At 27.0% G+C, this 14,452-nt stretch overlaps 1 protein-coding gene and 1 pseudogene across 1 annotated transcript; both read left to right on the top strand.

The window, feature by feature from the left end:
- Positions 1-370: 370 nt before the first annotated feature.
- LOC140668471 (uncharacterized) lies at positions 371-11,556 on the top strand. The gene is made up of 7 exons (XM_072897493.1): positions 371-1,101; positions 1,581-1,944; positions 2,331-2,582; positions 6,873-6,997; positions 7,459-7,785; positions 8,468-8,831; positions 11,299-11,556. Exons 1-7 carry the CDS (start codon positions 821-823, stop codon positions 11,554-11,556), a joined length of 1,971 nt encoding a protein of 656 aa, XP_072753594.1. The 5' UTR covers positions 371-820.
- On the top strand, positions 2,592-5,371 carry LOC140671331 (uncharacterized; annotated as a pseudogene).
- Positions 11,557-14,452: the final 2,896 nt, after the last annotated feature.

Below are 14,452 nucleotides of genomic sequence, written 5' to 3'. Positions count from 1 at the left end.
TTTTGAAGAGCCCCTCGTAAAGCGTTAAAAATTAAAAAGAGAATCTGATTGTTCGTGAAAAAAATAAGTTTTTATACTTTTGCTAAAGAAATAAAATTAACCAAAGAACAATTATAAAAAAATTAAAGACATAAGTATAATGAGAGATTTTGCGACACTCTGTATGAGCTCGGAACTATCTAATTTACGTGAATCGTCACGCGAGTGAACAAGTAGGGGAAAAATACATGTTATCGCACACTTGCTAGTGGCTCCGTATACGTAATGTTCAGATCAAGGTAAACGAGATTAAACAAGTTTTTATTACATATAAACTCGAATAATTAATCGTGTGCTGCTTTTTATTTGTGCTGTTCCAACATATATATCTGTATATGTATAATTTTACTATAAAAACGAATAATCATGAGCAAGCTACGATAGTTCGAGACATTTTACAGTGAGTCTATTACAAATGTAGTTAAGCAAGCAAATAACGTGCAACGCAACAAAACAAGTCATCAGTAATAATTAGTAATTTAATCGTGTGGAACACATTATAACATTGAAGAGAAAAGTAACGAGAAAGGACACTTTAAAATATATTATTACACAGTCTTCTAAAAAAATAAAGAGTCACACATAAAAGTCTTTATTAGTAATGATTTGTTAATTTATTTTTAACAAACTTGATTGTTAAAAATCTAGATTTTCAAATCACTGTATATATACATACCAAAGTATAAGTGTACATCAATTAAAACAAGAATTGATTCTAATAAAGTGAAAGAATAGATTCTAGTAAAGTGAAAAAAGACTATAGAAAATACGAATTTTAACAATGTCTTCGACAAATTATATCACCCTGGAAGAAGAAATGAAAAAAAATCCTAAGCTGAAAATGTCGGATGTACAGATTCTAAGAGAATGGTGTGAGAAGCAACCTCATTTGCCGAAATTTCAAGATGTCCAGCTTGTTATATTTTTGCACAGCAATTACTACCAGATAGAGCCGACGAAAAATACAATTGAGAATTATTTCACTATTAGGACACATGTGCCAGAATTTTTTTCCAATAGAGATCTTAAAATGAAAGAACTGCAAAAGGCTTTTCAAACTGTGTAAGTATATAATTCTTGTTTTTCAATATCGATAGTTAAAGAAAAAAATGATCTATACATATAAATTATTACTATAAATTATTACAGATAAATATACTATAAATATATGCTATAAATTATTACATATAAATATAAACTTGCTTTTCATAAGTAATATATATACGTGTACATATTATATTATATCTATAATATAAAATTACAATCTCTTCTCTAATGATATAAAAATAGAAGTGTATTTTGTGCTTGAAAATAATTTCAATTATAAATTAGAACAGATTGTAATTTTGGGTTCAAAATAACTTCTCCCTCCTGTTAATTTCACTTTTCGTCAAAAATATTTATAATTACATTACCCAATATAAAAATATTTATAATTATATTATCCATTTCAAGTATTCAATTTAATACAGTGTTATGTATTTAATACAGTTTAGTTAATTGAATCCAAATTATTGTAACACCTATTTTTGTGTTAAAAGGGGATTCCTTCACTTAGAGAGAAAAACGAAGGAGAATTATGACATCATATTTGTGAGCTTTCTCGATTTTGAACCGTCACATTACGACTTCAATAATATAATTAAGGCCAGCTTCATGTTAACTGACGAGCTTATTTGGAGCCGTGGTTCGAGCCGTGGATTAATCTTTGTTGGCGATACCACTGGCTTATCATTTGGGCATATAGCACGTCTAAATCTAATGTCAATAAAAAAACTAGCGTATTATATACAGAATGCTTTTCCGGTGCGTCTAAAGGCAATTCATGTCATAAACATGTCGCCAGCTGTCGAAGTAATATACAATATGTTTAAGCCTTTCATTAAAGCGGAATTGCTAGATTTGGTAAGATTTTATTCGACATATTTTTAAATAATTGTCTTTTACTTAATGCATCAGTAAATATAGATTCTTTAGTGAAAAAGCTTTACAACTAAAAGATTTATATATATCAATGAATGAAAAAAATAATTTTTAACTGAAAATATTGTTTCAATTAAAAATAATAATTATATATATATATATATATATATATATATATATATATATATATATATATATATATATATTGATTTAATTTAAAAATTCAATTTAAAAATTATTTTTTTCACTCAATAATATATATATTTTGAATGAAAAAAAATATATATATATACATTACATAATATATTACGTTGTAATTTAATTTTACTAGTTGAAGTATGAGGTTTAATAAAATATATTTTTTTCAGATATATTTTCATTCATCAACAGAGAGTGCAAGCAAATACTTTCCAATAGAAGCACTGCCCAACGAGTTTGGTGGGGAAATTGGTCCCATTAAAAAATTAGTAAACACGCAAGTAAAGAAGATTGAAAATTTCGGCGAATGGTTTTCGGAAGATGAAAAAGTCAATCGAGTAAACGAATCATTACGGATCGGCAAAAGCAAGACTTCCAACGATTTGTTCGGTATAGATGGTAGTTTTAGAAAACTAGAAATAGACTAACAATAAGACAATAAATAATTTTAATGCATGAATATAAATTGTGCTCTCTATTATTATTGTATTAAAAAGATATTTTTCGGGAAAAGATGAAAAAATTTTACGTGGATCTTTCAAAGTAAACTTACAATTAGTTTAATTATAATCATAAAGTGCACGGAAAAAAAACATTTGTAATTTAACAAATAAAAATTATTGTAATTAATAAAGAATAATTATTGCATTTTTTTACTAAACTTTGATCATAATATTCTACAAAAGACAATTTAACAATAGCTGATAACGCCAAATGCAATATATTTGCTAATAACATAAGCAGAGTTAGGAAGTACGCGTTACTTGTAACGTCGTTACCATTATAGTTACTATTTTTCCATAACTGAACCGGTAACAGCGTTACAAATTTTGTTTGTAACGGAAAAAGTAACTTTGTTACATTTTTTGATAACAAGTAACGAGAAATTAACAGTTACCTTTATCGTTTACTTTCCAGACAGCACATGTCTTTAAAAGATGCTTAAAAGACGTCGTTTTATTGTCTTTTAAATATCTTTAAGATAATATAACTTTTAACTAAAGATAATCTTTTAGCCTTTCCGTGTTTGGGATTTTTTTCGAATATAATTTTCAAATAAAGACACATAAATATTTATCCTTTCATGCATATGCGCGTATTTTATATAGTACATGTAATCCATACAGCACAAAAATTTGAAATAATGTTGCTAAAATGTTGTAATGTTGAATATTTTCACAATATAGGATTTATATTGATTCTTACCGTTGCTACAATGTTGAAGCAACATTTAACAAATTATTATAAAGACTTGGGAGATGTCGATGTGCATTCTTGCACTATTAATATGTTGAAAAAGTTGATAACTAATTCTTTGGATGAAATGTACAGTTTGGCTGAAGCAGAAAAGAAAAAGCTTTTCAGGATTTGATTTTATATAAAATCATACTTAATAAGTATTATATTATACTATTACAGATTTTTCAGACTTAATTTCTCCTTAATTATGTGTCAGCCTCTCATAAAGTGACAATAATTTGTTTCTCTTTATTTCTTCAGCCAAGAAGGGACTTGGTTGGTGGTTACAAAAATTTTCACTTATCCATCCGTATCCGTTCATATCTTTTACAATAATTAAATTTAATGTAATATATTATATAACATAAAACATAACATCTGCAGCTTAACTTAACAGCCATCTAATCACAGTTATTTATATCTTTTCCTCCTCTCTTTTCTTTTTCTTTCCACTGCCTTTTCAATATCTTTCCTTTCTTCTCATACAATTCTTCGTTCTATATCTTAGCTAATATTTCCTCTCCATTATTACATAAATCACGAAACCAATCTTTAACTACACAACATTCTATTTTTAGTTTCCTAATCCTAATTCTCTTTTTTCCTGTCCCTATTAAATAGAATTTTCGTTTTATCTGTACTTAATATCATATCCCTACTTTCCAAGAATCTTTTAAGAGTTCTCATCATGTCTACCAGTGCTTCCATATTTTTTGCTAATATAATCACATCATCTGCGTAGGCTAATGATCATATTCTTCCCTTTTCTAAAGTTACACTTCCTACCTCTCTTTTTTCTAATTCCTTATCCAAATCCGCTATATACAAGTTAAATAAGGTTGGACTCAGCACACAACCCTGTCTGACGCATTTCTCTAATGTGAAACTTGTGAACCGTTCGCACACACGTCTTTACACTCTCAAGTCACCTAACCAAGTCCTAATAATTTGTTACTAATTTTATTAAATTACAAATAGAAACTGTCCGCGTTTATTACAAAGATGTAACTGAGACGGAGATTGGCAAAATCATCACAAAACGGCTAATACAGGCCAAAGCTCGTCGAGAGAGAAAGCAACAAAAAATATGTATATGTTCATAATTTTTTATACGTATAAACAAAATATATACATAATGTATAGTTATAAAATTCACTACTGTAATATGTTTTTAGAAAATATTCGCATGTCGAAGAAAATGTAGTAAAGAAAGCGACCTCATCATCATCACATAATTCATAATAATATTTTATCAATATGTCTCTCATTATTAATATATGTAAGTTTATGTATTAGTTATTATTAGAAAGTTCTATATTGTATTTTAAATAAATCATTTTTATACAAATTTGATATTTTATGAACTGTGAAGTACATGTTATTTATGAAATCAATGGCTGTGTTTAGCAGAACGTTTATTTTACAACTGTTGGAAATTTTCTGAACGAAGATTAAATTAATCTTTTAGATCTAAAAAAATCTAATCTCAAGACAGAAACTTTTTAACAGTTGTAAAAAAAATGTTCTACTAAACGCGGTCACCGATGAATCAATATTTAATAATGTTTTAAATAGTGAATTGTAACATGTACCAGACATTGCAATTCAGCGGACATTAGACGTTTCTGTAATTTATTTTCAACATTGAATCTACATTTAATAACGTTGATGCAACATTGCAATATTGCAGTGGTATGTTTCTGAAATGTTGATTCAACGTTTGTGTGCTGTATGGGTAACATATACTATAGATACATGGGCAGATATGCGTGAAATGGAATTTATTTTGATAAGAGTATTGAAATGCAGTATCACGTAGAAACTGCTAAAATCTCTTTTTAGTATCTTTTTACTTTGTAAAAAAACATTTAAATAAACAGATAATTCAATGATTAATTAAGAATTCGATATTATGAAAATTATCGTATTCTGTTAGAATTTTAAAATAAAAAGAAATTGAAGAGACGTGAAGAAAGCGATTGTAACCATATTTACAAATCTATTAAAAGTAAACTAACAATAAGCAAATTATTTTATTTACATTTACAGAATTTAAAAGTGTTTAAGAAAGCTTATTTACATTTTTTTTTCAAAAGTTTGTCTTATTTAAAATAATTTATTATTATCAAAATTATTACACACTTTATATCAATAGTACTATTAAAATTATATCACATTTTGATTATACTTTAATGTAAAATAATGTTTAAAAGTTTTTAGTGTTTAATGTAAAAATTTAATCTTATATTTAAAAAATTTTTATGTAAAGTTTACATTGTATACAAAAAAGTAACGGAAATTGTAACAATTTATTACTTTTTGAGTAACAGCAACGGTAATGAGTTACTTTTTAAAATTAGTAACGGTAACGAGTTACTTTTATAAAGTAACTCTGAATGCTTCCATCGCTGTTGTTAAAGATATGACCGTTTCCAAGTCGTGTTGAATAATCGCTAAATATGTCGTGAATTGCAATACAAATTAAAATTTTGTTGCATTCGTTTTAATACTCATTTATCAATGTATAATAATGCAATCCTTGGCACGCCAATGACAAACACTATTTTCACATAATACTTTTGTATTTTTTAATGTCATCCTAATAAATTTGTTGCGTTTCACTTTTGTGAGAAACACGCTTCTAAAAATATAATATATAATCATGCGCACAATGAAACATGCTAGGTAATTACTGTACGTAAAATATTACATGTATATGTATCCAAATAGTATGAATTAATTATTGACATTATTATAATGATAGCGTAATTATTACGATAATATCGCACATATATATATATATATATAATTTGTACCACTTTCAATGTCCTAGGCAAATATCTCGAAAAATAAATCGGAAGAACGTTTCAAATAAAAGTTGTTTGGCTCGAAAGAGAACCTAAGATGTTGCCATTGAAAGTAACTCTTATATAATCTTCAAATGATTATATCCAAGGTTAATAGCGTAGATCCTCTTTAAGATCCAAATAACTTACATCTGAAACATTTTTTCATATTTTTCGTATTATTTGAGATATTTAAAATGGCATATTTTATATATTATAGCGGACATGTTAAATATTTCAAATAATATGGAAAATACGAAAAGATGTTGAAAGAGGAAACTTGAAAGAGGAAAATAATAAGCATATAAATATAGATATATATATATATATATATATATATATATATATATATATATTATTTTCCTCTTTCAAATCTCTTAAAATACATAATGTATGAGAATGTGTAAATATACATATTATAATAAATCTGGCCACACATGTTCTTCTTTGAAAATTACATGTCTTGTTTCTGCTGATTGGTAAACTACGTACATTGTCATTCTTTTAATGTCTAATCTAATGCAAATGAATTTTCCGCGTATTACTTCCTTATTACTCATCTAAAAAATAACATGTCACGTACATTTAAAACGTACTCAGCTGTCACGCTATCAATTTAAGTGATTTAAAAAGTCTATATCCGAACACAAATCTCAATCAGTACTCTTTGAGTTGCGAAACGGAATCTTTTTGTCTGTTAAATATACATACATAGTTGAAGTGAAAGCAGTTTATTGGATTGTGCATTATTCGTAAATAAATTTTGAAATTTTAAAGAAATTAGTGAGCTATATAATGTACAGTTTATGGTCTATATAATCTAACAATATAGTGTATATTTACGTATATTACGTATATACGTATTAGTTATATTTTCTATAATATGTATATACAGTTAAGATAATATATAACCATAGCCAAAATTATTAAGCATCTTTAAAGTTTTCTTATTTCGCAGTATGTAAATACTAGAAAAAAAATTATATTCTATAGGACAAATCTTTATTTTTAACTCACAAAAAATTAATAATTATTTTATATTTTAAAAGGCTAAAAATGCTTTGTTCAATGTTAAATTCATGAATTCCAAATTAATAACTATTGACATTAAATATTGTAATTTCTCTGTTTTTCACATACACGTACAAATAAAAACACTTGGACAAATCAGTTTTGATCTAAACAGACTTTTGTTAAAGATTAATATGTTTAGTTTCAGTGAGCCCTTTCTACAGGAAAAGATCGCAAAGTGGACCATGGCTTCGATAGATTTAGTGCCGTTCGAAGAAGAACTAAAAAGAAATCCTGAACTAAAAGAAGCTGATATACAAATGTTAAGAGAATGGTGTGAGAAACAGCCTTATTTGCCAAAGATATCAGACAGCGAACTAGCATTGTTCTTACATAGCAATTATTATCGACTTGAGCCGACAAAGACCACAATCGATACCTTCTTCACGGTTAGAAGTCATGTACCCGAGTTCTTTTGCAATCGGGATTTAATAAACAATAAGGAGCTCAAAAAGTCCATACAAGTTGTGTAAGTATGAATATGTGCCTACACATTTATGATTTTGTATTATTTTATATTATTCGTCATCTTATATATATTAGTTAAAAGAAAAGGAAATACTTGTTATATCCTATAAATTATTCTTATTTTTAAACTATTAAAACTTGATGAAAAATCATTATAGATAAAAAATTAAAAAAACATTTTAAAATTTGAAATTTTTTTATTTTAACATGTTATCGGTAGTTTTTAAAAATTTTTTATTTTTTCCTTGTTGCTTTGAAAAAGAACATATTATGTTTTTTAAAATTATACATTTTTAACACTTTACAGCTCAATAAAAAAAATTTCTCTCGAAAAACGACATCCATAAACTACAACAGTTTGCCTATACAAAACATTTTATTACAATTTATCTTTGATCTTTTGGCCAAGTTATACATTTTTGAAACTAAATCTATATTTTTGAAAATGAGGAAATAAAAAATTTTTTTAATTATTAATAGCACGTTAAAATTGAAGCTTTAAAATGCTTTTTTAATTTTTTATCCACGATAATTTTTTGCCAAGTTTTGAAAAATAATTTAATTGTAAAATATAAAATGTTTTCTATTTATTTTTGAGTAGTGTATATTATATATACAGATATATTAAATGTCCCTTACATAAAAAGGGATTTCGCATATAAAATCGATTTAATTATCAACAGAACACATCGAGTTTTGGCAGGAACTACTAAAGAAGGCTACAAAGTCATCTATGGCAGGTTATTGGATGGCGAGCCATCGCACTTTGTTTACAACGACGTGTTGAAATTGTTAAATATGACTATAGATTTGTGGCTCTATACAGAGGGTACCTGTAATGGCCACGTGATATTATTCGACATGACAAACGTTGCTTTCGGCCACGTCGGCCGTTTGAGTCCCATGGGACTCAAAAAATTCCTTTACTATTTACAAGATGGTTTACCTGTCAGACTGAAGGGTCTTCATTTTATGAACGCTTCTCCGGTAGTTGATGTCATTCTGAATATGATGAGACCCTTTATGAAGAAACAGTTGATAGATATGGTAAGATTTAAACCCAATTATATATATACAGAGTGTTCATTTGAAAAGTTTCCAACCTGTTTATTTTGTGACCGATTAACTTTTGCGAAAAATACCGAAAGACGTCAATTTTGTTTTCGAGCGGGACGTATCGTATAAATACGATAAATGCAACGGTATTACTTCATCGCCTTCGCAGGAGCAGCTATCCTTTCAAAAATCTTAAATGGCAATAGGGATCAAATGGCATATCATTTTAAAAGTTTTTTGATTCTCTTTACAATCGTGTTCATTTCTTTTTTAATTTAAGTGTATATTTTTCGAGAAATCGTACTATAAAGTTTCAGGTATAAAAAAACATTTTAGATGCAAAGATACAATTTAGAGTAAATTTATTTATTTTACATATTATTTTAAACGTTCAAAATGTTCTTCGTTAATTACTAAACAATAATAATAACGATTTTCAAACTCTAAGCGAACTTTTTTTTTAAATATCTTCTGGAATGGTTCTACATTCCTGCACAATTCTTCGATGCAAATCATTTATATTTTCCATTCGTGTTTTATAAATATACAACAGATTTTAGGTATCTCCACAAAAAGAAGTTCAGAGGAGTTAAATCTGGAAATCTTGGTATCTCCGCTCGAGTGGTCACCAAGGTCTCCGGATTTAACTCTTCTGAATTTCTTTTTGTGAGGACACTTAAAATCTGTTGTTTATAAAACACCAGTAGAAAATATGAATGATTTACGTCGAAGAATTGTACAGGAATGCCATTCCCGCAGGTACCTTTAAAAATGTTATATATATATATATATATATATATATATATATATATATATATAAAATAAAAACAATACAGTAGAAAGCAAATTATGTATCGTATAAACGGAACTAGGTAACAATTGAGAATAATTGAATCTGTAAGTATAATAGAATAATATTTAAGGTAATGACAAATTTTAATATATTACTATTGGACGAAATCTACGCATGTGTCGTGAATTGATATAGTTCCAAAAACATATAATCACAAAAAAAGTAATCGCAAGAAAATAATAAAATCGAACGTTTCAAGCTGAATTTGAGTCTTCTTCAGCGTAAATTAATAAATATAATTAATAAATAGAATGTCGGTTGCAGTATAAATACATTAAAACTATAATTGAAGATAAATAAATGGAACGTTAGCAATGTTTGAGCAGTCTTCAAAGAATATTTTTCAAGATGTTAAGCCAAGATGATAATTTTCTAAATGTAATTAGTATCCCGAGAATAGTGACTCGATTACAATGCCAGTTGAATCCTGGAAATATTATAGGTGCTCGTATAGAATAATTTCGAACAATCAGAATCACCGATCTTCACTTTAGCAATTATCAGATGGTTACTTACGATGTAACAGTATTCTAATCAGGTGTTCGAAAAATCTTGACTAAAGTAAATGTGTAATTTGGAGGTGGATCGGTTACTGTCAAACCAAATAATAAGATACGTGTTTATATAACGTGTTCCTACTACTATATTTTTGGGAGGGTGTTAATGACGTCATGATATACGCTCGGTAAACTTTCAGTGTCCGTCTATAAATTCAATCCGTTCTTTTGTCTTTCTAATATAAAAAGCATCTCTGAGATAAGTCTTTTAGTATAAAACGAAACTTTATCAAGTATTTTAACATTCGTCCAATCAAAGTCATGATTATATTCCAGTCTGTGATTCGTGATTACAGAGTTATTATTGGTATTTCTATTGATATGTCGTTTCAATTATAGTTTTAATGTATTTATACTGCGACCGACATCCTATTTATTAATTATATTTATTAATTTATGCTGAAGAAGACTCAAATTCAGCTCGAAACGTTCGATTTTATTATTTTCTTGCGATTACTTTTTTTGCGATTATATGTTTCGATTTTATTATATATTTTTTGCGATTATATGTTTTTGGAACCATATCAATTCACGACACAGGCGTAGATTCGTCCAATAGTAATATATTAAAATTTGTCATCACATTAAATATTCTATTATACTTACAGATTCAATTATTCTCAATTGTTACCTAGTTCCGTTTATACGATATATAATTTGCTCTCTACTGCCTGTATTGTTTTTATTTTGATCTTATTTACACAGACAGCCTTGATACTACTTATTTAAATATATATATATATATATTCGTTCATTAAGAGCTCCGAAATTACATATTAAAAAAAGCAAGAAATTAAGCTTTTAATATTTAATATACATTATTTCTTTTAAAAAAAATGTACATTTTTTAATACAATACAGCACTTTACATGATTAAATGTATTACTGCATAAATTGTATTCTATTTTTTTAAATCATCTTTCTTTTATGGATAAATAAAAAATGAATATTTAATTTTTACTACATCTTTCCTAGTTATTGTTAAAAAATAAAATAAGTAAAGCAAAAATATAAAAAGCATATATCTCATTAACTGTGTAAATTCTAGTTGCATATACATACTACAAGCGACACTCTGGAAAAATTCGTACCACTCGAAATTCTTCCGAATGAATCGGGCGGTAAAGCCGGTCCAATATTAGAGTTACATAAGGACCATGTAAAAAATTTAGAAGATCACGCCGCTTGGTTTCAAGAGGAAGAAGCTAATCATCGCGTCAATGAAGCGCTACGACCCGGCAAGGCAAAGACTGCGACGGATTTATTTGGCGTTGAGGGAAGCTTTAAGAAACTCGAGATTGATTGATAGGATAATAATCCTTGAATCCTTTACAGTGTCAACAATATCTTGAGTTAATTTCAAGATACAATAGTCCAATGTTCAAAAATAAAAACAATAGTAACAACATGTTTATCAGCACTAAATATATAGCAAATTTCAATAGTATTAAATGCAAGTGTGGTGATAACAATACGTGTTATTAGTAGAAAAATTATATTACACATATAATAGATGAACATATTACAATTGCACTAAAAGTTAAATTATATTAACTATAAAAAGTTTATATTATATGTCATATTAATATCTCATATTACTTTAATCAGATTTCTTATTTACCCCTTCTTTATATACGTACAATATGATAATTAGATTTGATTACCTAATCAAGCATGAAAATAAACTGTCTTGATAAAATTTTTCTGTTGATTGCTACTTTTAAGCAAAATAATTAAGATTGACACTTTATCATAGTAATATCAAAAACTTGTTATCTTAAAAGAAGCATGCTTTTCTTACATATATTAAAAATACTTATCTTTCATTTTATATCTTGTGGCAATATAACAGAGAATTATATATAATTTTACAAATATTATTTTTACATAATTAAATGTATAGTTAATGATAAATCATTGAATAAAAAATATATTAATATAAATATATATACATATACACATTATATTAGCATTATTTATATATTAATAATTTACTATTAATATTAATGATAATGATATATTAAGATATTATTTATTCAATGTGATAAATTAATTTTGTTTGAAATAGTGCGCTTCCTCATATAATGCATGACATTTAATAAAAACGAAAGATGTCGCAATTTTTATATCGTGAGTCCTATATTGTAAAAAATTAATGAATAATGTATGAAATACACGGACATTAACGCATAATCAAGTACATATAATAAACCCGCGTTTAAAGTAATTAATGTAATATGGATATAGCCAATTTGATGTAGACAAAAAAAATATGAACGTTAATAAAAAAATGAGCAATAATTTCTCCTATATTTATATAAGAATGCTGACAACTTGCACTCTTTTCTGCATTATACAGTTTTATAACAAACAAAAAACTAGTACTAACTAATAACGTAATCAGTAAGCTATTAAAAAAGAGAAGATTATCATAAAAATAAATTGGCAATTAGAGTCGCTGCTAATATTCTGATTAATCTATATTTTATTTATATATAAAATTATTTGTTTAACTGACAGAAAGATTTGTATCTTCATACACACACACACACCTACACATATATTTATTTATAAGTTATATTTCGTTCACATGTGGGTTAAATTTAAATATATAGAAGTTGCATAGTGTAAAGAGATCTTTACAATCTCCCTTTCCCAAACCTCTTTTTCGACAGTTTTTTATAATACTTTCACCATCAAATTACTTTCGTAGTAACCGGCAACACGCGCATGTGAACATATCGAGCAGAAGAATAATTTAGACTTATAGGCCACCGCCGTATTGATTAACATTTGCTTGGCGGATGTACTTACTTCACCGAAATATCAGACAACGACAACACTACTTCCAAAACCACATAGCTTGCAATATAAAGCAGGTCGATACTTAGAACACATTGATCGCGTTCATCAATAAGTTGGAGAAGAAGACGAAATTATTTATGGTAATCGCACATTTATAAATGTATTCTGTTCATTGTTAAAAACACGTTATATGTCAGGGAAAATATATAGATGTCTATATTTATCTCTATATATATATTTATATCTACATCGATCTCTTACTTTCTTAATACTTATCAGTCTCAATCATTTCACTAGCTTGTTAATAAATTACTTCCATATTAAAATGTATACGTTATATATATTATATTATGATTTTCCCTCAATCATGAACCTATTTGCTTTTATCCAGTAAAAACTAATACACGTATAATAGCTTATCACTTATGCAAGTTTAAATTTGTATTAAAATAAAATAATATATAGCGTTTTACATTTGTTCTTCTCTTTTTCTTTCTTTGTAATTTTTGTTTTTTTTTTTCTTTTTTTCGTCCTTTTTATTTTTAAAAAATAAATTGTAACATATAGGAAATTAATTCTAATGCAAATAAATGATAGATTCAGGATTTTAATAGGCGGGAGAAATCTTTAATGATATAATGTTATAATTAATGAAAAGATTGTAGTGGTAATTTGTACAGTCGATAATATAACCGATTTAATATAACCGATATTTTACCACAATATTCCAATAAACACGAGTGTATTGTGAGCAAAATTTCTAAACGCGTTATATTCTGTAAATCATAAAACAATAGATTAGAAGATGATCAAAGATGCTCGTTTCAAATTATTAAATAGGTCAAGCACGAAAATAAGAGAAGCTTCTAGATCTTAGAATCCGTCAATTTTTGAGGACAACAAAAGATAACAAAAAAGCGAGTGAACAAGAGCGAAGGAGCGATTCTGTACCCATCTATTGTGCGAGTAACTTCTCTTTATTATTATATCATTCGAATAAATAATATTTGTTCCATTTTAACTTAGCAATATTCCACGTTATCGTTCATATGTAATTTTTTTATAGCATTCTTTATGATCATATTCATATGTCCAAAGTACAAAGTTCGAACAGTTTAATATTCTGCTGACAAAAGTGGATTTCATACTTTGATGATATTTTCGCTCAACCTGCCGATTCAAAAGCTGTAAGAATGACCAAGGAGAAACATATGCGTGTTTATCAAAAGATCGCAGAACGCAAACGCCCGTAACTTTGCTACAAGTAATTGATTAATAATTCATTAATATAAATCAGCAGAAACAAGAAACTGAGAATTTGACTTTCAAATTATAAACAAATTTTCGAATTATAATTTCTAAACAAATAAAAATTCTATACAAAAACTTGTCGACTA

The sequence above is a fragment of the Anoplolepis gracilipes genome, chromosome 1 (assembly GCF_047496725.1).
Source record: "Anoplolepis gracilipes chromosome 1, ASM4749672v1, whole genome shotgun sequence".
In the NCBI taxonomy this organism is placed as follows: domain Eukaryota; kingdom Metazoa; phylum Arthropoda; class Insecta; order Hymenoptera; family Formicidae; genus Anoplolepis; species Anoplolepis gracilipes.
Note: the sequence above shows the minus strand (reverse complement) of the source record. Positions and strands in the feature narration are given on the sequence as shown.

Bases quoted from the DNA above. Each gene is read 5' to 3' on its own strand.
- LOC140668471 (XM_072897493.1), top strand. From the start codon at position 821: ATGTCTTCGACAAATTATATCACCCTGGAAGAAGAAATGAAAAAAAAT. The intron at 1,945-2,330 runs GTAAGATTTTAT...TATTTTTTTCAG, and splicing joins AAGCGGAATTGCTAGATTTG to ATATATTTTCATTCATCAAC. The intron at 2,583-6,872 runs GACTAACAATAA...TTTAAGTGATTT, and splicing joins GTTTTAGAAAACTAGAAATA to AAAAAGTCTATATCCGAACA.